The sequence below is a fragment of the Nilaparvata lugens genome, chromosome 12 (assembly GCF_014356525.2).
Source record: "Nilaparvata lugens isolate BPH chromosome 12, ASM1435652v1, whole genome shotgun sequence".
Classification (NCBI taxonomy): domain Eukaryota; kingdom Metazoa; phylum Arthropoda; class Insecta; order Hemiptera; family Delphacidae; genus Nilaparvata; species Nilaparvata lugens.
The window spans coordinates 25,032,030-25,054,513 of record NC_052515.1 but is presented as its reverse complement, the minus strand read 5'-3'; the positions used below and the strand labels follow the sequence as shown (position 1 = coordinate 25,054,513).

The window sequence follows — 22,484 nt, the reverse complement described above, 5'->3', positions numbered from 1 at the left end:
TATCATAAACGAAATTCAAAGAGAACATTTCAAGAACATAAAAATTGATTTAATATTATTGTCGTCGTCTTGTTTTGTCGGAATTGTAATAGCGTTATCATATTTATTGATTAAAATCTAAATAGCAGTTTAATTATTGAACACTTGGTGCAAACCTTTTAGTCTAATTTTGAATTCCACATATTCATGCAAAAGTATTCGACACGAGCATTGCAAACTATTTTTTGGAAGTGTAGACTAGGTTTAAACTGGATTTCCACCTATCAGTATCAGAGTCCGTGTCCGGTTCAGTGAAAATACTATTCCCATGAGTTCTAATGATACTATTCATACTCGCTTGTTCGGGCTGTGTGTGAATAGTCCCATTAGAGCAAATGGGAATAATATTTGCTTTGAACCTGATACTGATACGCGGGAAGAATCTGCTTCTATTGTCAGTGAAGAATCGATAAGCCATAGACTGTCACAGTTTTCTCAATTCATTCATTCATTGATCGAATGGAAAGTCATGTTTCACTCTTCAATTTATTGAAGCTATCCTTAGGACTAATATTGATATCAGTTTATTATAATTTTAGTAAAGTTGATCATTCTCTCTCCCAATATAATGAAAACAAAGCTGTTTGAAAGCTATTTATAAATAATGTCATTTATGATTTCTTGTTCAATAACCTTGGCTCAAGTTCAATCTTTTTTGCTTAAGTTGAATGAGATTTAAATCATGGTTTTGAATTTATTATGACTGATAAGTTTGGTTCAAGTTTGATTTTGTAAGATTAAGTTTGAGAGAGAGTTAATCAATGGGGTCAATTAATAATTCAACGATTAGGGAAATAAACAATATGATCTTGCTTAATGTTCCATTTCATTTCATTTACTCAATCACTGTTGTACAAATTAGAATTGGAACCGTTTTGGGCGTGAGCCTGTGGTAACTTTTCTGTAAGTTGTGTAATTTTTAATGATTAAATATATAAATCACTTCATCAAATGAATGATTGGGAATATTAATATAAATTGGAATATTAATATAAATTGGAATATTATGGAAAAGAAAGTTGTGTGAGTGTGCCTTAACCGATTTTGCTAATTGATTACTGATGAATGGATAATGAGTCATAAATAATACTACCACAAATTTTCCAAATATTTATTACAAATACACATTCCTAATAAAAAATATCAGATTTATTACAGTAGAAAACAGAAAAACACAAATTTTAATTGACTAAATAAAAAAATAACTCCCATCAACTATGACATTCATAAGGTCGCGATTATCCTATTAAATTCGATTTAAAACTCATGCACCATTCCAGTAGAATAAAGTCGTACAGGTTAATATTCTCCAGTATGTAAATACAGTACATCTATTTTGAAGTTTTCCATTTATGTTGTAGGTTACACACCGATAAATTATTATATTGTTACTATTTGTTTACTGATGAAAAGAGAGTAGAAATTAGATTATTTTAATGCAATGTAAAACATGTAAGACATACATTATAAATCTAGAGTTATTAGTAGGTACTTGGGGGCTTTGTCAATTTTTGCTGTAATCTAGAACAGACCAATAATAGATTAGATAATATTATTGATTCAAATTAGCTTGCATATCAAAAAACTTGATACTGTTGTTCTGCTTTTTGATTCTATGTGAAAAATTGTTCTCAAATTGTTTACAAGCTTACTAAGTTATTTTCCACTTCAAATAGATATGCATTCTTTAAACTCGATTTTATTTCAATATTTTTATTATCTTGGAAATTGCAGATACGGTTTTATTAGTATAATCTTTTATTTAAAAAAATATACAAAAAATACAGATATTTTCATTTGGTTAGCTTACTGTGAAAATTGTATTGTTTACAGTTTATGTAATTCAACTTATTAATAGTTTCTTGACAGTAAATTCAATTTTATTAAGTGAATCCAAACGAAGCATTCTTAAAATAATGAATAGTTTATCAAATTGATGAGTTATTATTTATTAATTAAGTAATCAATTAACCTCTGTTTGAAATTAATTTTTGTAACCGCCAGTTAACCACAGTTTGTACATTATTCTTCTAAAGTGGTATAAATGAAACATTCTAAAGTTAACAGAATACCTCAAATAATCATTCATTCGTTAGTTAGTATTAGTTTTTTAAGTTGAAGACACATGAATCACAACTAACCATTTTTCACTATCACAGATGGTAGTGAAGAAAATCTCAATTGATTTGCTTCATACATTTTATCGTAATAATAATTTAATTGATTCCTAGGATAGAGTAATTGGCTTAGATCTAATTGGCACTACTACAAAGCTGTTTCGTGTTGTGGAGAGTCAGAGGATGACGGCGACCTGGATGGTATTTTTATCATTTTCGAAGATGATTCACCATTTTGTTGTAGTCTGGCTTTGACGGTATCACGGTGTAGTGGTTGGTATCCAGTGTATCTGGATATCTCGTCATCGTCTGAGGAACTGTAGTCGTTAGGAACGTGGCTGATCCTCATGGCGGGGAGGCTGGTGGAGGGGTGGATGTCACGTGATGTGCCCTGGAACACTGGGCAGGGAGTGACGTCATCATCGATCATCGGTATCGAATGCATGGTCATCAATCCTGACACTCCTGGTGCCGCTTTGTCGTGCATTGTGAAGAAAAATGGCGCCCGAAGTGGTTCAGTTGTGGACGTCTCATTTTCCTCATCACTCATTCCCCTCGGGAAACTGCATGGACTTTGTGGGCTCATGGACTGGTCAGAAGGTGTGAAATACACACTCTGTTCATCCAGCACCTCGTCCAACCTTGATGGTCTTGTCAAATTACTAATTTTTGACTTGATATAATCATCTATCTTCTCCACATCATCTTCCTCCTCTACCTCCACCCCTTTCTGATCAAGATTTGACTGCACTGATTGTCCACATGACCCCGACCGACAGTTCTCAAAGTAGAGGCTGGGCAAGTTTTCGAGTATTTTGTTGAGTGTCTGCTGCTGGTACTTGTAGGACTCCCGGAACCAGAGCACCTGGTGTGAGCTGAACTTTCTGATGCGGCTCCGCTGGAACACGTAGTTCTCGCGTACCCATGACAGCTGTCCGTTCGAGTAGTCACGCACCCGCCGCATCTGAAAGTAGTCCAAAGTCAAACATCTAACCCACAACTGTCTAATCAGTATTAGAAAGATGTTCAAAGTCAAACATCTAACCCACAACTATCTAATCAGTATTAGAGAGATATCATATTTGCCCTCATTGTGTTTTGTCTAATCAGTATTAGAAAGATATCAAATTTAGAATGCCCTCAATGTTAATTAATTTGTCTAGTTGTACTTCAAATTTTCCTTGTATTTTCAAACGATTAATGTGATGGGAGCAAAATGGATTATTGATCTGTTGCTTCCACATTTTATTGTTTTTAATAAATAAATGTGGTTTGTCTTTGAAACTGGTTAATCAGCAATTGAATCAATATTAACTTGTAGATTGTACTTTTACTTCTAGGATCTGAGTAGTTGAAAGTGAAAGTGCATTTTTGATCCAACCCAGTCTATCCTCAGATGTGTTCAATCGGTATTAGAAAGAGTCAAATATATATAGAGAAAAAACACATTTTTATTGTCTTTTGAACTAGTAGGCCTAATATCAGGAATATCAATATATTATTCACAAATTATCAATAAAACAATTAATGTCTCATCATATTCCAATAAATGACTTGAATTAATTGGATCCTCTTATTCTTAGTTAAAAAATAATAATTTTTATTGTGTTTTGAACTAGTAGGCCTATTTCAGGAATATCAATATTATTCACAAATTATCAATAAAACAATTAATGTCTCATCATATTCCAATAAATGACTTGCATTTTGTTCCAGTTAACAGCATAATTTATTATTTGTCAATAACTTATTATTTTGGAAATTTTTATTGTTTGAAATTTGGGTGAGATACAGTTTTTGGCTCAGTCTGTTACCCTCTTCTTATTTTTATTTATTTTCTGTGGATACAATTACAACTCATATAAATATGATCGGGAAAGAACAACAAGCATGGCTCAAAACTATTATCATAATAATCATGGTTTAATTTGTGACTCTTAATAAATTAATGACTGAATAAATTTGCAGTATTCATTGTCATACTTTCACAACGTAAATTTACATTTTAGAGTTGCATATAATTCAGGAAAATTGGGCCGTTTCATTACATTATTAACAGCCTACAAAAAGAGTTTGTAGCTCTATTGAGTTGACTCAACAACTGACTGACCAATTCAGTTTGTGTTGAGTTGGATGTCATTTGATGGAGCCAAAACAATCGGATAGTCCAATTGAAGGATGACCTTACTTAAGTTAATATGCAGGGTAATAGAATGATGGTGGTCAATTTTATATCGCTTGTCTTCATACCACTGTCGAAAATCATTCTCAACTTTGTTTAGTCGAGAATTTACTACATAATGAATCAAGTTTCAATTCATGGCTGCAGATTTTTGTTTGCTGATAAAAGGTTTCTCAACTCAAATCGAGTATTTACTACCCTGAATATTAAATTAAAATTCTCTTCATAGTTGCATATTCTTGTTTGCTATGAAGTGATAAGAGTGTAATTTAAAAATCAACCTACATCCTTGTTATTGATATATGAACATAGAAATTATTATAATGAATTGAGTTTCATTTCAATTCATGGCTACATATTTTTGTTTGCTATGAAATGATGAAAGGGTTCTCAACTCTGTTTAATCGAATATTTACTAGCCTATATAATGAATTAAGATTCAGTACATAGTTGCATACTCTTGTTTGCTATGAAGTGATAAGAGTGTAATTTATTATACAAAAATTAACCTACTTCCTCGTTATTGATAGATAATCATGGAATTTATGTGGTTTCATATTGTGTCCGTTCTCTGGTTGATTGGGAATTCCCATTGTGAATTCACTGTCATTAATAATCATAAAGATTCAAAATTGTCACAACAATTTACTTTTTAGAATAAAGAGATAGTTTCTCTCAAGATAAAATAAATAGATGGTTGTGATAACCTCGAATCTTATAATTTTTTCCTTTCAACGATGATTCTCTCATTTAACTGAGTATTGTGCATATGTGTGATTATGCATGGGTAGTGGAGTTCAAGACGGAAAATCAATTGACCTCTAATTTCATCATGATTTATATCAGCCCAGTATAGTAATTCAGTAATACAGGCTATTTCATTGAAAATTATATCAGTAATAAATGCTATGTAATAATACTTGAACCACCTTTTAGTATAGAAAGAACACTTCTTATATAGAAAGAACACATTTATATGTATCATGACGTCTTGAGTAGACAGTTTATCTCTGCAGTACAATGAATTCCAAGTTTTATTAAATATCTCTTGGCTGATGGTATAAAAATCAACAATGCTTTATTCTTTGTTTTTCAGCATGTTCCTTGAGATTTGTTAAAGTTATAATTCTGTGATATCGACCACAATGATCTCAAAATTCAAATTTATGATCAGTATTTATTTCTCATGTGTCAGTTTTTCATATCATTTACTCAATTGACTTCAAATATAAGTATTACCTTAAAATGTATAAATTCAGGGCTACTTTATTTTATTTATGAAATAGATTTATAGTACACTTTGAAATTAATAAAATAATAGATTAAGAATACAAATTATAACTTGTATAATTATTTTATAATATATTATAATAAAATTATTTATAAATTTAATTATAGTTATAATTTGTATTCTTAATCTATTATTTTATTAATTTCAAAGGTTACTTTAAGGTAAATAATTATTTTTTATAAATAAAAGTATTAGCCTATTATCATACTAGAATAATTCAAATACAGTATGACCATAATTGAGAATTTAATTAAAACATCTATAACTATTGGAAGAAAGGGTGAACGTTGAGGCTTAGTAAACATTCCAATTTTATTTCTTTCTTTTTCATGTAGTTGTAGTAAGTATTTCATGCGGCATGCTTCAAGCTTTTTCCATTTCTTGACTGACTTTTATTCTGATAGACTTTTGTGTCTCTCTACAACTCACTCTTCATCAAAAACTACCAACCAATCTAAAACTGAATGAATGTAACTTACCCTCTATCAAAAACAACTAACCAATTATTCAAAACTTGATAAATTCAACAATTTCTAAAAAAAAAAAAAAATCAACTTTGATGAATTCAACAACTCGAATTTAACCTTTGAAAAATTGATTTTTTTTTAAATCATTGTTGCATTTATCATGTGTGTGTGTGTGTGTGTGTGTAAATATAACAATTTAAACCAAACTTCAATTGCATTCCTTATTATATACTAAGATTGAAACTATTAGAAACGTGGCACTGAGTTAGTATAGCGATAAAATGTCGAATATAATAAGAAGATGCAATCGTATACCTGGTCCATATACTGGTCCCTCAAAGAGCCCAGATGCGACGTTCCGTAATCTCTTATGCCGCGCAAATTTCTTACTTGCCCCTGGTAGGAGTCCCTTAGCCAGTCCACTTGTTCCGCGCAGTTCTCCTTTATCTTGTGCACCTAAAATACATTGAAACATAAAAAATACCTTCTAAAACTAATGTGAAAACCTAATGAAGAGAAGGGTTAATTATTTTATAGCTATCAAAAAAGTAGGCCCAATTATTGTTTCCAGATAACAATAAATATTTTTTTGTCAATTTGTAATTCTCATCTTGATTATGAGTAAATTATAGATTTCAATTGATTACTTTAAATTTTGCCCTAAAAAACGTTCAAATTATGATCCAATATTCATGTTATTTGGCTTGAGATTTGAGTTCCAAAATAAAGCACTATTCTTGATTTATTATTGTACAATAGCCAGTTTTTAAATCAACAAAGAAACATCCTTAACTTGATTTGAATCGATAAAATGTATGTATTCATCGTTGAAGTGTGAATACATCTAATTTCATGTGTATTTGAAGCAACAATTAATCAACTATTATGAACTGATAATTTAATTCAGGCATCTGGTTTTTTCTTTACATGCGTACAAGCATTGGTAATAATGCAGGAACATTCATTAAATATACCTACATAGTTTCAAGATATTAGTGCCTGATATTGAAAATTGAAAGAAACCATGCTAAGCCTGTGGATGTTTCACTTGGTACACCATAACTGTATTATGAAAATAAAATTTTTGCAACCCTTTGGAACACAGTCACGTTTTATCCAAGAACTAAATATTTAAAACCATTTTATAAAGTTTGAAATATCTTGGAAAATTTAAATTCAATTTCAAGTTGACATCGATAATTTTTATGAACGTCTTTGCATTTTAGCATCATCTTCTCTTCATCATTACCTTTCACTTATTTTTTCTCGTTATTTTAATAAAAGGTTCAAAAAATCTTGGAAAAACAAAAAACAATCTAACATGTGGTAATTTTAATTTGGCAATACATTTATATAATTAGCAACGATTTTCCCTGTACACTAACAGGCTTAATAGATTTATATATTTTTCTAACAATTTGTTCATAAATTCTAAGGGTTAATTATATTTTTTATTTGTATTTTTTCAACAATTTTGTTCATATTCTTAGGGTTAATATTATATTTTCCTATTGGTATTTTCCCAACCTATTTGTTCACTTTTATTGGGTATATATTTTTCTATTATTACTTGTCTTGACAATTTTGTTGACTTTCATTAGTTGTTGTAGGTGGTATTTCGACCTCAACTTGCATATTCACCTGCATTGTGTAGTTCTCCCGCAGTTTTTCCAGTTGTTGAGTCTTGTACTGCTCGAGAGAATCTACCACTTGGTAAATCTGTTTCATTCGCGGTATCTCGTCCTCGTCATTCACACAACAACACGTCCAGCCACATCTACAAAAATAAATTCAAAACTTTTCTAAATGACTGTTGAATTTCAGGATAAATTACTATTGAAAATGAAAAATACCCCATCAAAAGAAAAAGGCAACTCGTCAAGCCACATGTAGAAATTCAAAACTTTTCTAAAAACTCTTTTACTTAAGACTTCTCTTTTCTATTCTAAAGAATTTCAGAATGAATCATATATCCCATAAGTTCTAAATTCCTTGTTTATAAATATTTTGGACTCAAAATTGGAAGAAAATCAGGAAGAGTAAACATAACGTATTATTGGACAATTTCTATCCAAATTTGTGAAAGGAACAGTTTTGGGCTTTGAGCCTGTTGTTCCTTCCCAAATCATTCATAGTTGAGAATGATATTATATGTATCAATGTATGAATAAGTATAATAAATAAATCAATAATGAATATATCATATAATTATAATGACAATAAAAAAATCCCATGAGATGAAGAAGTCTCCTAAGAGCCATATCTAGAATAATAAATCATAGTAAATGTCTATTGAATTCTAATATTTAATACTATTTCTGAAAAGATTGCAGATATCATGTAGACAAAGTAGCATCCTCCAAACAGATACGAACCCTGATAATTTATAATCACATCAAAAGATTCAGTTATTGTTCAGTGAAAATGAGAAGCAGCTGCATGTGAACAAACAAAATGTGATGAAATTATTATGGCGATAGAAATTGAATGGCTATAAATTTTAGCAATGAAACGGGAACTAAGCGGGAGCAAAACTACTGAGCTATATAGTTATGAATTGAGAATAATGTGATGGAAAGGATAATTTGTGACCCAATTTGATTAAATTCTAGTCTAGTTGATAGTAGTCTACATTATCAGCATTAAGATATTTCATATTTTTCATTTTAAATTGCGTTCTCTAATTAATATTATTTACTAATTGGAATTGATTAAAATTTCAGTTTTGTATTATTAATGAATGCAGATAATGCTAAAGCTAATGTATTTCTTTACCCAGTGCAATTTGTAACTATAGTAATTCATTCAACATCAAGCAGTTAATGCATCTAAAATTATTTTATATTTTAATTTTCCATTCTACGATTGAACTTAGGTTTCATCTCAGGATAAAACATTTGCAATTGTTACAGTACTCAGATTTCAATACTGGCATCTCATTAATTATTGGAATACCATCATGTGCACTTCAATGATATCTATAAAGTGTGAAAATAACACATAAGGGCACGTATTAAATCTAATGGACCATTAAACCTACAGATTCAATTATTCATTAGATTTAATATGTATTTTAGAATTTCTAAGACACTTATAAAATCTAATGGACCATTAAACCTACAGATTCAATCATTCGTTAAATTTAATATGTGTTCTAGAATTTCTAAGACACTTATTAAATCTAATGGACCATTAAACCTACAGATTCAAATATTCATTAGATTTAATATGTGCTTTAGAATTTCTAAGGCACTTATTAAATAATTAAATCAAATGGATTCTGAAACCTATAGATCTAATGGTTTACTAGATTTAATAAGTGTTCTAGAAACTGGGCTGAAATGTACATAACATTGCAGTGTCTCGTGTTAGTATCATGCAAAGTTTGTTGGATTGTACTCACTTTTTGCAAATGAAGATGATGAGATGTGCAATGAATGTGGCCAGCAGGAATCCAGCTGCACATGACGCGCCAATTATGATGCTGGTCAGTTTGAAGTTGTAGAACGTGTCTGGGTCGAAGCGAACTATGACCTGGGTGGTGAGGTTGGCGAGGGCATTGGAGGCAAAGCACGTGTAGAAGCCGGCATCCGTGCGGACCACTTGTCGGATGAACAGCATGCCATTGTCCAGAACTCGGATCCGGCTGTTCTCGTCAGAAGGCTCAGCCACCATCTCCTGGTTGTGCACCGGTGGATGGTTCGAGAACACCGGACTGGTGCCATCATCCAGGCTGACGTCTTTGGGTGGGAAGTGGTGGAAGACTATGCCCATTGGTGTCACCCATGTGATGGATGGTGGCGGATACCCAACGATCTGACAGTCCAGTGTTGTGTTCATCTTCATCTCAATGTACTGCAAACTGCTGTTGCGCATTGACATTGGTGGGGAACACTCCAGATCGAGCAACCTATCACAGGACTGGCTCTCATCCACTACACTTCTGTGTTCCTCAAACCATGCAGCAAACCATTGCATTTGACAGTCACAAAGCCACGAGTTGTCTGCTAGTCTCAAGCTTTTCAATGCTTTCAACTCCTTCAAGAATGCTGGTGGTCTGATCATAGCATTCCCTGACAAATCTAGATAATGGATGTTTGTTGACAAAGGTTTGTGGAAATCTCGAATTCTCTTGTTGTTCTTAGCACTTAGCACCTTGAGACTGTACAAACCAACCATTTTCTCACGACTCAAACTATCAATATTGTTGTTATCCAATATCAATTTTTCCAATTCTGTGTTAGCTGAGAATAAACTGTCATCCAGGGTTTCAATCCTATTATTGGCCACATTGAGGTAAGTAAGTTGTTTAAGTGAAGAAAACATGTTCCCTGATATTTGTTTTATCTTGTTGTTAGATAGATCTAGATGTTTCAAAAGATGGGTGCTTCTAAATAAATCTTTTGAGATGATTTCTAGTGAGTTATGGGAAAGGTCCAGTGATCGCAAATTGCGAAGCTCAGCAAAGGCATGTGTGTGAATGTCACGTAGTTTGTTGTGACTCAGAGCTAGGCTTTCTAGGTTCTCATTGGAAAATGAGTCAACAATTGACGATATTTGGTTGTGGGATAGGTCGAGTGTTTTCAGTGACCTGAGGTGTCTGAATACATCTGGCTGGGAAGTATGCAGATTGTTGTGGGAAATATCCAACTCGGTTAGGGATGTTAAGCTCTTGAGTAAGTCATCAGTTACATGCAGTAGTCGGTTACTGCTGATGTTGAGAAACTTGAGGTGTACCAGTGGCTCAAATACATCTTGTGGTATCTCGCTCAGTCTATTCTCTCCTAAGTCTAATCTCTCCAAGACGGATGAACTTCTAAATGTATTGGGATGCAGCTCTTCCAGGCCACTGGCACTCAGCTTGAATTCTAAGAGACTTTGTGAGCCAATGCTGGATAGATCTTGCAGTTGAGCTGTGGTGACATTGTGGAGCTGCAAGTATGTGGTGCCTGATGGTACCTTGAGATCGGCCAGCATCTGGTCGTGGCATTGGATGTGCCATTGCTCTGTGGTGATGTCATTGGCTTTGCAGATGCACTTTTGTGGGCATTTTGCTCTGGCAGCAGACGGGCCATGAGAGCTGTCATGCAGTTTTGTTCCATCTCCAATCGATTGTGCCTGAGCTGATGATGCGGTCTCACCGGAGACAAATGTTGACGCTAATGCCAGTTGCAACAGAATTTGGACATGGAAATGTAAATTGGCATTATCACCAAATTTCATCTTAACATTCTAATTTTTGTCTCTCAACTCCTGGTGTCAGTTGAAATTGTTTTGAGTAACCTGCAAATGGAAACAGAAGAGCTTTTATGTTGCTATTTCGTCTAAATTGAACTACAACCACCACAAAGGTTTTATCTTGAAGATCAGAAAGATAAGGCATCTTTCAAATTTCTTAGTTTGATTATGACAATAAAATAAACTGTTGAAAACCACTATAGTGAGGTCCACGTTATAATGACAGTGTAGGAAGATAGGAGAAAAGGGTTGCCAAATCTCAGCCTTGCCACCCAAACAGCTGATACTGGTATATCTGATAAATTTAACTGTTCATTATTGTTGAAAATAGTTAATCATATTTTACTTGTCAAGAAAATATATTTTTTAGAGATATAACAATAAATTTTCATAATAGAGATTTAATATTTTGTAAATTAGTTGCATTTCTACATTTTTGATAAACGATGTGGCAACATCGCAAAACGTGAAAGAGATAGCGGCATCTGCTTTGTTGAATGATAGACAAGGATAGCAACACCATTGCAAATCAAACACTGCCATTATAACGTGGACCTCACTATACAATGTTATGTCAACAATTCGGTCTTTTTCTCGACATAAGATTAAACTATGAAACTTGAAAAAAAGAAATATTTGTCAAAGTAATAAAAAAAATTATGGAGGAAATTCCCTGTTTGTATCATTAATCTCATGGCAGCTTATTAAATTCATTGTGGATTGTAGCTCACTGTGAATTTTTACATTGTTTTTGATCTAGTTAGCCTATAGTGAGGTCCACGTTATACTGGCAGTGGAGAAAGATAGGAGATCAACGTTGCCGATCCTCGTCTTGTCAATGCCTTCTATAGACGATAGATGATACAGGTTTATTGATGTAATATTAACTGTTTATTCTCATTTAAAATAATCAATCATATTTTATTAAATGAGAAATTATATTTTTCAATATTTTTATAATTAAGATGAAATATTTTGTTAATGAATTATTAATTCTACATTGTTGAAAGACGATCTGGCAACAGAGCAAAGCGAGAAAGAGATAGTGCTATACGCTTTGCTGAGTGATAGACAAGGATAGCAATACCATTGCCAATCAAACACTGTCATTATAACGTGGACCTCACTATAAATGTGTGTTGTTGCTTTCACATTATGATTTTCCAGCAAAATAAAGCCGTTTATTGATGGATCACATTGGATATTAATGCTTTTCAGTAAATTTCTAGATTAAAGATCATCTTTCAATAAATCATATAATAGACCCAATGATCGTTTTACCAACCTTCAAAGAGTGAATCAATTTATTTATTAATCGCACACTGATCTCTGATACAGGAATGAATTGATTGAAAATAATTCTCTAGTTAATGGAATAATGGGATTTATACTCAATGAATGAGGTAAACCTTATGTAAGCAATACTATAATTATTGTAAAATTGACTGCCCATCCCATTATGAAATTTAGTTACAAAATAAAGCTTCGTAATGCTTGGAAGCGTCTCTCAAAGCTGCTCAATGAATTGAGGTTAGAAACACTGCTGGTAGGCTAATCCTATTAGGCCCCTGTCTGTATTGCTTCATAATGCTCTAATAAGTGTATACAGTATTGAACGAATTATATTAAATTGTGACATGGATTGAGAGCTCTATATTACTGCTGAATCAACATTCTATAAAAATTGTTGTTCTTTTCCCTAATCAATATTGGTTAAGGTTATTGGTTGATTCCCTATCATAAAATAGGAGATTGTTTTTGAAGAGTTTCAAAAACCACATCTACCCTTCTAAAAGACAACCTTATAAAATGATATTTACTATCAACTGACATTACTTTCTAATGTGTTATCCTATCAAGATAAAAATAATTTTTGTTGGAAAATTAATAGGGTTTTATGATTTCTCATCATAATGGTGTAAGTTATTTTCGTTTTTGATACCCCTTCAGATGATAGACTAATGAAACCTGAAATCATTTAAAAAGATAAAACTTTTTCATGAGAAAAAACCAGCAAAAAAGTAAAACCCAAAACATTTATATTTTGTGTACCTAGGATGTTACTTTGATTCACCAAACCAACCCAACCTAACTCGATTCTTCAAATATTTCATAGTTTTATATAAACCTTGATGAAGATGTGATACTCCTTGGAATGTTTCTTGGATAATGAGTTGTAATTTCAATATGGTGTTTCAATTTTTTTGAATTACTATACAGCCATTCGTATTTTTGTTTAGTAGGCTCCCGAAGAATGCTGCAATAATATTTTGGAAAACTAACCTGTTTGAATTTCGTTCCAGAGGGTGTAAGGGTTTTAAAGCATATTTTATTGAGACTTTATTTATTTTGTTTGTAGTTGATCATTGATGTCTTCTAGCTCGTGGTACTCTGTAAACAAAGAATAAAAACACTCCCGACCCCACTAGCTAGCTCACAATCACTTTACAATTCGCGATTTACATGAAAATATTCACTTTTAAGCACACAATTTTCTATTTTCGTAGATATTCACGACATGATTACGAACACAATAAAACTAACCTACATGATTTTCTCGTATGCACACGAGTGAAGCTATGCCACGTATAGTATACAACGGAACTACCTACTAGACTGGACTGAACTGAGCTGTTTTCTGAGATTCCAAGCCAGGCTACACAAAGGTTGCCAGTACTGCGCATGCGTAGTACAGCAACAGCTGTTGAAAACCAAGATGGCAGCCACCGTTCTTGCCAGTATCATGCCCGGTTTAACTCTCTCTCACTCTTTCTTATTCTCCTTCACTGTCTTACTTATTGACTGTATTCGTACACTGAGTTCTCTTTTTCTTTATCCTCCGTCACTTTCTAACTTATTTACAAAATCCGTATTCGGTTACTCCTCTCTCCACCGATTCCTTCTCTCTCTAGGATCTGTTCTCTCTCTTTTTATCGTCGTTTGCCCATCGCAATCTGAACTCTTTTCTGTGTTATCACCACTAAACTGTTGTCAGAGACCATTCTGTATAGTGCGGCTATTTTGAATTCGTTTATTTTTTTTCGTCAGTTTATCACGATTCTTGCTCTAAAGATACTCTTCCTGTTTGGAAATTGAGTTTGTTGTTGACGGATCTGTTTTGTTTTGGGAGATTTTGTTGGTGTTTTATTCGATCAAAGGCTGGTTAGAGAATGGGTGATTGTGTTGGGTTTTCAAACAGACTCTAACGGTTTTTAAAATAGGGAGATATGGCAGTGATTCAGAGGAAGGAGAGGAAAAATTGATGATTGGAAAACAGTAGCAAAAGGGGAGAGGGAGATTCAGACGTAGAAGAGGAAAATTTATAATTCAAGAACAGTATCAGAAGAGGAGAAAAGGGAAATCAGATAATAGAAAAGAGGAGAAGAGAGAAATTGAGTGGGAGGAGAGGGAAAAATTGATAATCAGAAAACAGTAACAAATAGGGAGAAGGGGATATCAGTTAAGAGAATAAATACTGTAGATAAAAGATGTGGAAATTGCGAGATAAGGGAAAATGTTAAAAGTGCATTTGAGGGAAGAAACGTTGAAAAGGATAATGAAGGAACTAGGTGCTATTGATAATGGAATATAGTAGGAAGAGGATGAAAAGACGATGTTCAAGATATGGCGATGATGTGATCAATATATGAAGTGTAGGTAGATGTAGAGAGGAGATATAATTATCGTTTTTTACCTCTGGTAGAAGATGAGGAATTGAGAGAAATAAGAGAAAATTGGGAAATTTTGAGTTATGGAAAGCGTAGACTAATACGTAACCTTATAAGGGGTTGTGTAAAAAATAAGGGAATTCATAACCTGTTCAAAGAATAGCACATTTAAAGAGTCTCAAGGATCTCAAATGAATTAAAAAAGATTAATTCATGAAACCTAGAAAACTGTAGTTAAGAAGATGAAGGAAGGGGGTGGAATTTGGTGTCGTTGCAATTATATTTCTCTGGGAAACCAATATTAATTCTTCATTTGTGTTGATAAATTATATATTTTCATAGCTGCTATGAGATAATCTCTGTAAGAATAATGTAGCTATTTGAAATGGTTCAATTGCCTGTAAAGCGTTTAATAGAAATTGAGGTTTTTTATTCCAGTACATGAAATAATAGAAGAGACTTGAAATTTTGTCAAAAAATCCACTTTATTTTAATAAAAATTATTATTTCTGAGGAGCATACTTTCATGTGTGCTCACACATCATCAGCTATTATTCCAGTACATTCTTGATTGAAATCAGAGGATATTTTTCCTTAATTAACTTCACCATTCATTACATTGCCAAAGAACTTCTCTGAGAAACGAACAATGATCTATTCTATTTTTATGGATTGGATTAACAATAATAAATAGAAAGGTTTATTGTAGCATTTTATAGCTTGAACTGATCTTTGATCTGCTAGCTTTTTATCCATTTGACACACGTGACTAATTGGGTCCCTTCACAATATAATTATTACAGAAATCCAAAAGTCATCAATGTACAGTATTTAAGAGTTCAGAGAGGTTATCATTGTTGTTTGAAAACGCAATTCAACTCATTTTCAAAACATTTGTTTGTTTGATTGATTTCTATGGTACTTTACAAGGTTGTAATAAAACAAGTCTATAGAAGTTCATTTCCCGATGTATCGTATTCCAAATACAAGAGTTGTGAAGATTGTCAAGCAAAACCAAGTCTGAAGATATCATTTAACATTTTTTTAGAGATAGATTACAGCTAGACTACTTATTGATTTTAGTTATTCTAACGGATATTGGCATAGCCACCTCTAATACAAGGCACCGGCCTACAATATTGCAACGTCGCAGTGTAGGCCTAGAATCTAATACATGATTGGTGAAAAAGATTTTAAAAATACCAGCTGATCTTTTTCAGCAATCATGTATTAGATTCTAGGCCTACGCTGCGACGTTGCAATATCGTAGGCCGGGCCTTGTATTAGAGGTGGCTATGACATATGGTCGTCTTGTGAAGTACTATGGAAATTGAAAAAATAGAATATCTTCTGAAAATACTATTGTCTTTCAGACACTTTGAAATAATTCCTCCGTCTGCCTTTCATCTTAGGTCAATAGGTTAAAATAATGTCGAGTAGAACGTGAATCGAACCCATGGCTGTACCAATATTTCATGCTTCCTCTGAGCTTAAATATTTGTTCCAATAATTTAAAACAGATTAATCATTTTATCTTTCTTTAGTTAATATTATCTAAATATTCAAAAAACCCTACCTGATAAACTCATAATCTGAACTATCTAATCACCTATAAAATTCAAAGAAAGATTTCGGATGCCATTAAGCCCAAATTTTGACCTTTAGCTGTTTAGTAGTTCAGAAGCGTGTTAGGTTTTCCTTTCATTGTAAGGTCATAGGTCACTGCTCGGTTCAAATGAGCTATTGTTAAGATAGGGCGGTATCACACAAGAACAGCGGAAGCCCTTTTTACTAGGCGTTGTGCCAAAACTCGGCTCTGATTTATTATATCCTTGTTTCAATATGCAACTCCCTGAGAAATTACAATAATCTGTTTTTAAGTGTTTCAACATGTGTATTCAAGCTCACACTTGTACTCAGTGCATGGAAAACTGTAGGGAAACGAATTCAATCATATCACGTATCATCATCGATTGAATATAATTTAAAACTTTTACCTGAAACTATTATTTCCAATTATTATTATCAAACGAACATCCCAATTAAATGCTGTAATTCACCCCGAAGACTTCTGCTACTGCAAATATTGACAACAGGGTAAACAGCTAGATGGAAACTCTATTATTTCCAAGCTGAAGAATATTGACCAAGTATTTGTAAGCTTTCATTATATGGAGACAATAGTGTTGTGTGCCTTGGAAGTGTTCCAAATTTATTTTCGGTCTAAAAACTGCAAAGCTGCATTCTCGATTGACAACACTCGTAACTATTTTGTGCCATTTAAAATAGTTTACCATTTGAAAAGAAGATACTAGGTAGTCATGGATTTTTCATGTTCAAATAGTTTTAATAGACTGGATTTCAATTCTTAACTATTCTTTGGTTTTCTATGATTTGAGAATAAAATGGAAATATTTTTCATATCAAGATATCTAGTCAATGACCTCCTTGAACGTTTTATCAGTTTCCTTCGATGTATTCCTTTGAGAGTTAAATGTAAGAGAGGGCCGACTGCGCCCGAACGTTGCTCTCTAGTAGAAATTAATAAAGGCAGTAATTTTATTTTATTTTATGTATTAACTAATTTATATTGATTTACTATTGATATATTTTATTAAATTTCTACTTTCAATCCCTGTATTTGAGACTTGATGAGAACCAAAACTGGTACTATAGTATTGTTACGTAGATGGTGACGTTTATAAACTTGATTAGTAGTTGAGAAGGATCGCGTTTCTTAGCTAACCGGATATTCTTGAAATTTATAAACCTGATTTTTTTCTGCTCTATTATTTTGAAGCCTGATCAAGCCTTCAGATCAGTATTTAAAATGATGAAATGATTAGTCTTTAAAAAGCTACAAATCAAATAATTATTCCACAAATTCAATAAAAAGTCTGCAGATGAAATCATAATCGATGATACATTTTTAAGATACAGTATTTTTAAATGATCATCATTCATTTCCATATAGAGTTGTAGATTCAAAGAATTAAACGTTTATTGCATTTCTTCCCTAATTTCCTCTTGAAAGCCGAGAGAATAGAATATAAATTTTTAGTGTTATTAGTTTTAGGATGTTCAGAAAATATAATTTTCAGTTCTATGCTCTCTATTCGAAAGAACAATTTATTATTATCCTGTTCCTATCATTTCTCAGTATGTTATGTTTGATTGATTGAGTACTTTATGTAGATTACATTGTAATTATACTGACTTATACACTTATATACAATAGCTTACAATATAGCAAAATTATAGATGAATTCACATAATATAGACTGAGAAAATAATTATTAAACTGTATATGATATGGATAAAAGCAATTTGGAATAAATATAGATAATATTGTTATGGATCTACATAAATTGGCGGAGCTATGAACATATCAATGTCCATTCTTCGGAAAGAATATTCAAAATATCCTTCCCACTAACTCTCTACCAAATTATGTCAGAGACAAATAGGGATCTTAAACTATCTACTTTATAATATTAAATAAACTTTTTACTATCTAATGTAATGCATTTTTACTTTATGATTATGTTTACAGTAAACATATTTTGTAATGATTCTTCTAGTTCGCCTCCATGGTGCACATTGGGTAACGCTAAATGGACTAGCAAATGATGGCGATCAGACAAACTTATGTTCTCCTGACCAAAAACTACACAACATCTTGAAGAAATTGAAAAAACTAGTGTATATGTAGACATTTGAGAACCATGAGCTTTATATGTGTTGTGTATCTGCCATACGCTAAATAAATAATAAAAATATATCTTTATTGTTTTTCCAATGAATACATTTTTGTTTCAGGTGAGCTAGAGCTTCATATTTGTAGAATCTTCTGTACGTGAGTAACCTTCAACAAATTTCTATTGCTTTTTATTTGCAATCTGCCACAAAATTACAAATTCCACAAGTTTTTCAATAGAAAGCTATATTTTTCATATAATCCTGAAGTTTATGCCAAAATCCTAATTCATGAAGGACTATCATTTGAAAACACCAGAAAATTATGTAGTACTAGGCTGAAATTTTGAAAGTTTGTAGGTTTGTCTTTACGTAAAATTGACCATGATTCATCAATTGCAAAAAAAGTATTACGGCATAGGTAATATATTTCAAAATTTAGTAAATGAGTCTCAAAATTCCAATGAATGATTACGCAGCTATTGACAAGTTTATCAGCAGTTTCTTTTTTTTACTTTTTTTACAATGTCTCAGCATATCCTTTGTAGCGTGAGGTAAGAAATCAGCGTCTATGTCTTCAATCAGCACATTGTAATGTAGTCATCTGACCAAATAGAAAAATGAAATATCATCGGTTGATGGCAAGCCGTTGGAAATTATATTTAACCTTCTGTTACCTGGATCCGCTTGCCAGATTTTTTTCTCATGTTTTCAAACAGTTTCTTGAGGTGGCAAATTTCCATCTAGAAATACTCAGTGAATATCCATAATATCCGTTTTTCGCATGTACTTCAGTTGAAAATATTGAGATTTAAATAAGCAGGTAACCCGTGCTCTGCAAGGGTCTGATTAAAAACTTCACAAACGAAAACTTGCCCCACTTAAATCCTGGAGAAATTAAAATAGGTCTATAACTCTCCTTGGTAAATTAAGAATCTATATGCAAAATTTGAAGTTAATTAGCTCAGACGTGATGTTGCGTCATTCGTGTATTCCCTATTCCGTGGAAATATTCATTCTTGTTTAAAAAACGATTTGACAACATTCCGAGGCTAGAAAAGGAGATCGCTATCTGCTTTGTCGAATGAACTCTCCGTCTTTCGGAAGAGACGATAAGCCGTCGGTCCCGACTACCTAAAAATTGGTCGCCATCTCTCATCATCATCCCTCTCACTCATCATCATCCCTCTCGCACAAGCCTAAGAGCTTATGTGGGCTTCACCCTCAGTATTATTATTATAATCAATTATATTTCATTCGTCGAGAAAATATATTTTTCAATTATTATTTAATAATTAGTTCACATAGTTGAGATAAAATATTTTGTACATTATATATTATTAATATTTCTACATTGTTGAAAAACGATCTGACAACATTGCGAAGCTAGAAAAGGAGATCGCTATCTGCTTTGTCGAATGAACTCTCCGTCTTTCGGAGGAGATCCTTTAGGCCGTCGGTCCCGACTACCTAAAAAGTAGTCGTCATCTCTCATCATCATCCCTCTCACGCATTACCCACACACAAGCCTAAGAGCTTATGTGGGCTCCACACTCAGTATTATTACTATTATTATTATTACATGTAGAGGTGCGTACAAATATACGCGCCTCCAACACGCTCCGCAATCGCTCCGATCATGAACGTTACGGGAGATGTTAGCTCTTCTCGCGTTCCACTCTTGCTCCCCGGTCGATCATCAATCGATCTGCTCGAGTGAAGTTCGATTGCGGAGCAGAGCGAAAGTCTGTACGCACCTTGTGATAGATATTAAGATGATAATGATTACTTCAATTTGTAAAACCTATCATAAATGTAATGTGAGAAAAATTTGAATAAAAAAAATAGACAAAAATATTAACACCAATGTAATCAAATACTGCCATTATAACGTGGACCACACTGTAGCAAGAGTAGCAAGAAATTTACTCTCAATTTCCGAAATTGAATTCTCAACTTTTTTGCGTGAGATGTATCACATTCCATCACGACCCTTGAAAGCTCTCTGCTGCCTGAAACAGATTATGATAAAACCTTGTGGGCGGCCCAAAGGGTTGTAGGTGATGTGTTGGCGGGGGTGGAGTAGAGGGGTGTAAAGGGGGCGGGCGGTAGAAGGGGTGTAACAGGGGGGTGAATTAATGGGAGCGGGAGGTAGAGGGTTTATAAAGGGGGGGAGAGAATTAGAGGGGGCGGTTGTCAGGTGGGCGAACAAAAAGTTTCAGGTTGTCGTAAGCAGTGGATGTGATGTTGTTGACATTGTTGGGCTCTGCTGTTGGCAGAAGGGATTGAGGCATTGTTGGGACGTGACAAAGAGAGTAGGTGGAATATTGGGTTAGTGACGGCTGAGGAAAAAGTTAAGGAAATAAGGTGGAGAGACCCAGTAGGTGGTTAAGATTGGATTGCTCCATTCACGTAGATTGCAATATGATGCTGGCTAAGCTTCTGCGTGTAGGCAGATTTCCACGTATGAATTGTAGCCTACCTGTGGACACGTACTGAAATTATAAATAAAAATAAAAATCCAAGTTCCCTTTTTACTTTCCTTGCTCTATTACCATAGGTAAGGAAAAAAATTTAAGGTACCCCAATTTCCAAATTTCTATTCGTTTCAAGGTCCCTTGAGTTCAAAAAAGTGGTATTTGGGTATTGGTCTGTGTGTGTGTGTGTGTGTATGTGTGTCTGTGTACACGATATCTCATCTTCCAATCAACAGAATGACTTGAAATGTGGAACTTAAGGTCCTTACAATATAAGGATCCGACACGAACAATATATATTCGATCAAATGCAATTCAAGATGGCGACTAAAATGGCGAAGATGTTGTCAAAAACAGGGGTTTTCGCGATTTTCTCGAAAACGGCTCTAACGAGTTTTATCAGATTTATACCTAGAATAGTCATTGATAAGCCCTATGAACTGCCACAAGTCCCATATCTGTAAAAATTTCAGGACCTCCGCCCCATCTATGCAAAGTTTGATTTTAGATTCTTAATTATCAGGCTTCAGATACAATTTAAACAAAAAAATCAAGTGGAAAAGATTAAAATCTCTACAATAATTGATGTTCAATAGCATTTTCACCTAAAATTGAAAATAAGCTTGAAATTCGAGAAAATGTGATTATTCAATTGCAAACTGTTGGCAACTTTTGATTCTAATAAATCATTCACTATGAAGCTGGCTCAGATCTTTGAATAGTAGACTTGAGATGCGCGTGAACACTATCGTCAGTTGATCAATTTTCATAACGGCAAGGAAAGTTGTGTGAGTGCGCCACACCAGATTTTTTATTTATGTTATGTTCATCTTCATATCATCTAGTGTGTGTGTGTGTGTGGACTGTTCTATGAACTCTTCCTTCAAAATAACCCCACAGTAAGTGTTTAGTCATAACATGTTTCGGCTATATAATGCCATTAACACTTGATAATGGCATTATATTTCCGAAATATGTTGTAACTAAACAATTTTAAAAAACTTGGATTTACTTAGATTTCTAGTTTTATTTATATTCAAAAGTAGCCCTAAAGAAAAAATAAACTGAACTTCTACCAGTAGGTAGATTTCCACTTATCAGTATCAGTGTCCGGTACAGTGCAAATATTCTCCCCCAGAGTATTCTAATGGGATTATTCCCTCTCAGCCCGATTGAGCTAGTATGAATAGACCCGTTACAACTCATGGGAATTATATTTTCACTGTACCGTACATCTAACCTGATACTGATCCAGCTTTAATCTTTGTTATGGTTAACCCCTTCATGAGATGTCCATATTTGATTCCAC

General features: G+C 33.2%; 2 protein-coding genes across 2 annotated transcripts in view; one reads left to right on the top strand and one right to left on the bottom strand.

Annotated features, from left to right (window-relative positions):
* The window catches only part of LOC111047615 (putative oxidoreductase GLYR1 homolog), a 98,458-nt gene that overhangs the window by 34,062 nt on the left and 41,912 nt on the right, over positions 1 to 22,484 (top strand). The gene's annotated exons all lie outside the window — the stretch shown is intronic.
* On the bottom strand, positions 1,137 to 14,165 carry LOC111050223. Its single transcript, XM_022336503.2, has 5 exons — positions 13,618 to 14,165; positions 9,500 to 11,379; positions 7,738 to 7,873; positions 6,412 to 6,552; positions 1,137 to 3,120 (listed from the first exon to the last, which is right to left on the bottom strand). Exons 2-5 carry the CDS (start codon positions 11,317 to 11,319, stop codon positions 2,305 to 2,307), a joined length of 2,913 nt encoding a protein of 970 aa, XP_022192195.2. The 5' UTR covers positions 11,320 to 11,379; positions 13,618 to 14,165; the 3' UTR covers positions 1,137 to 2,304.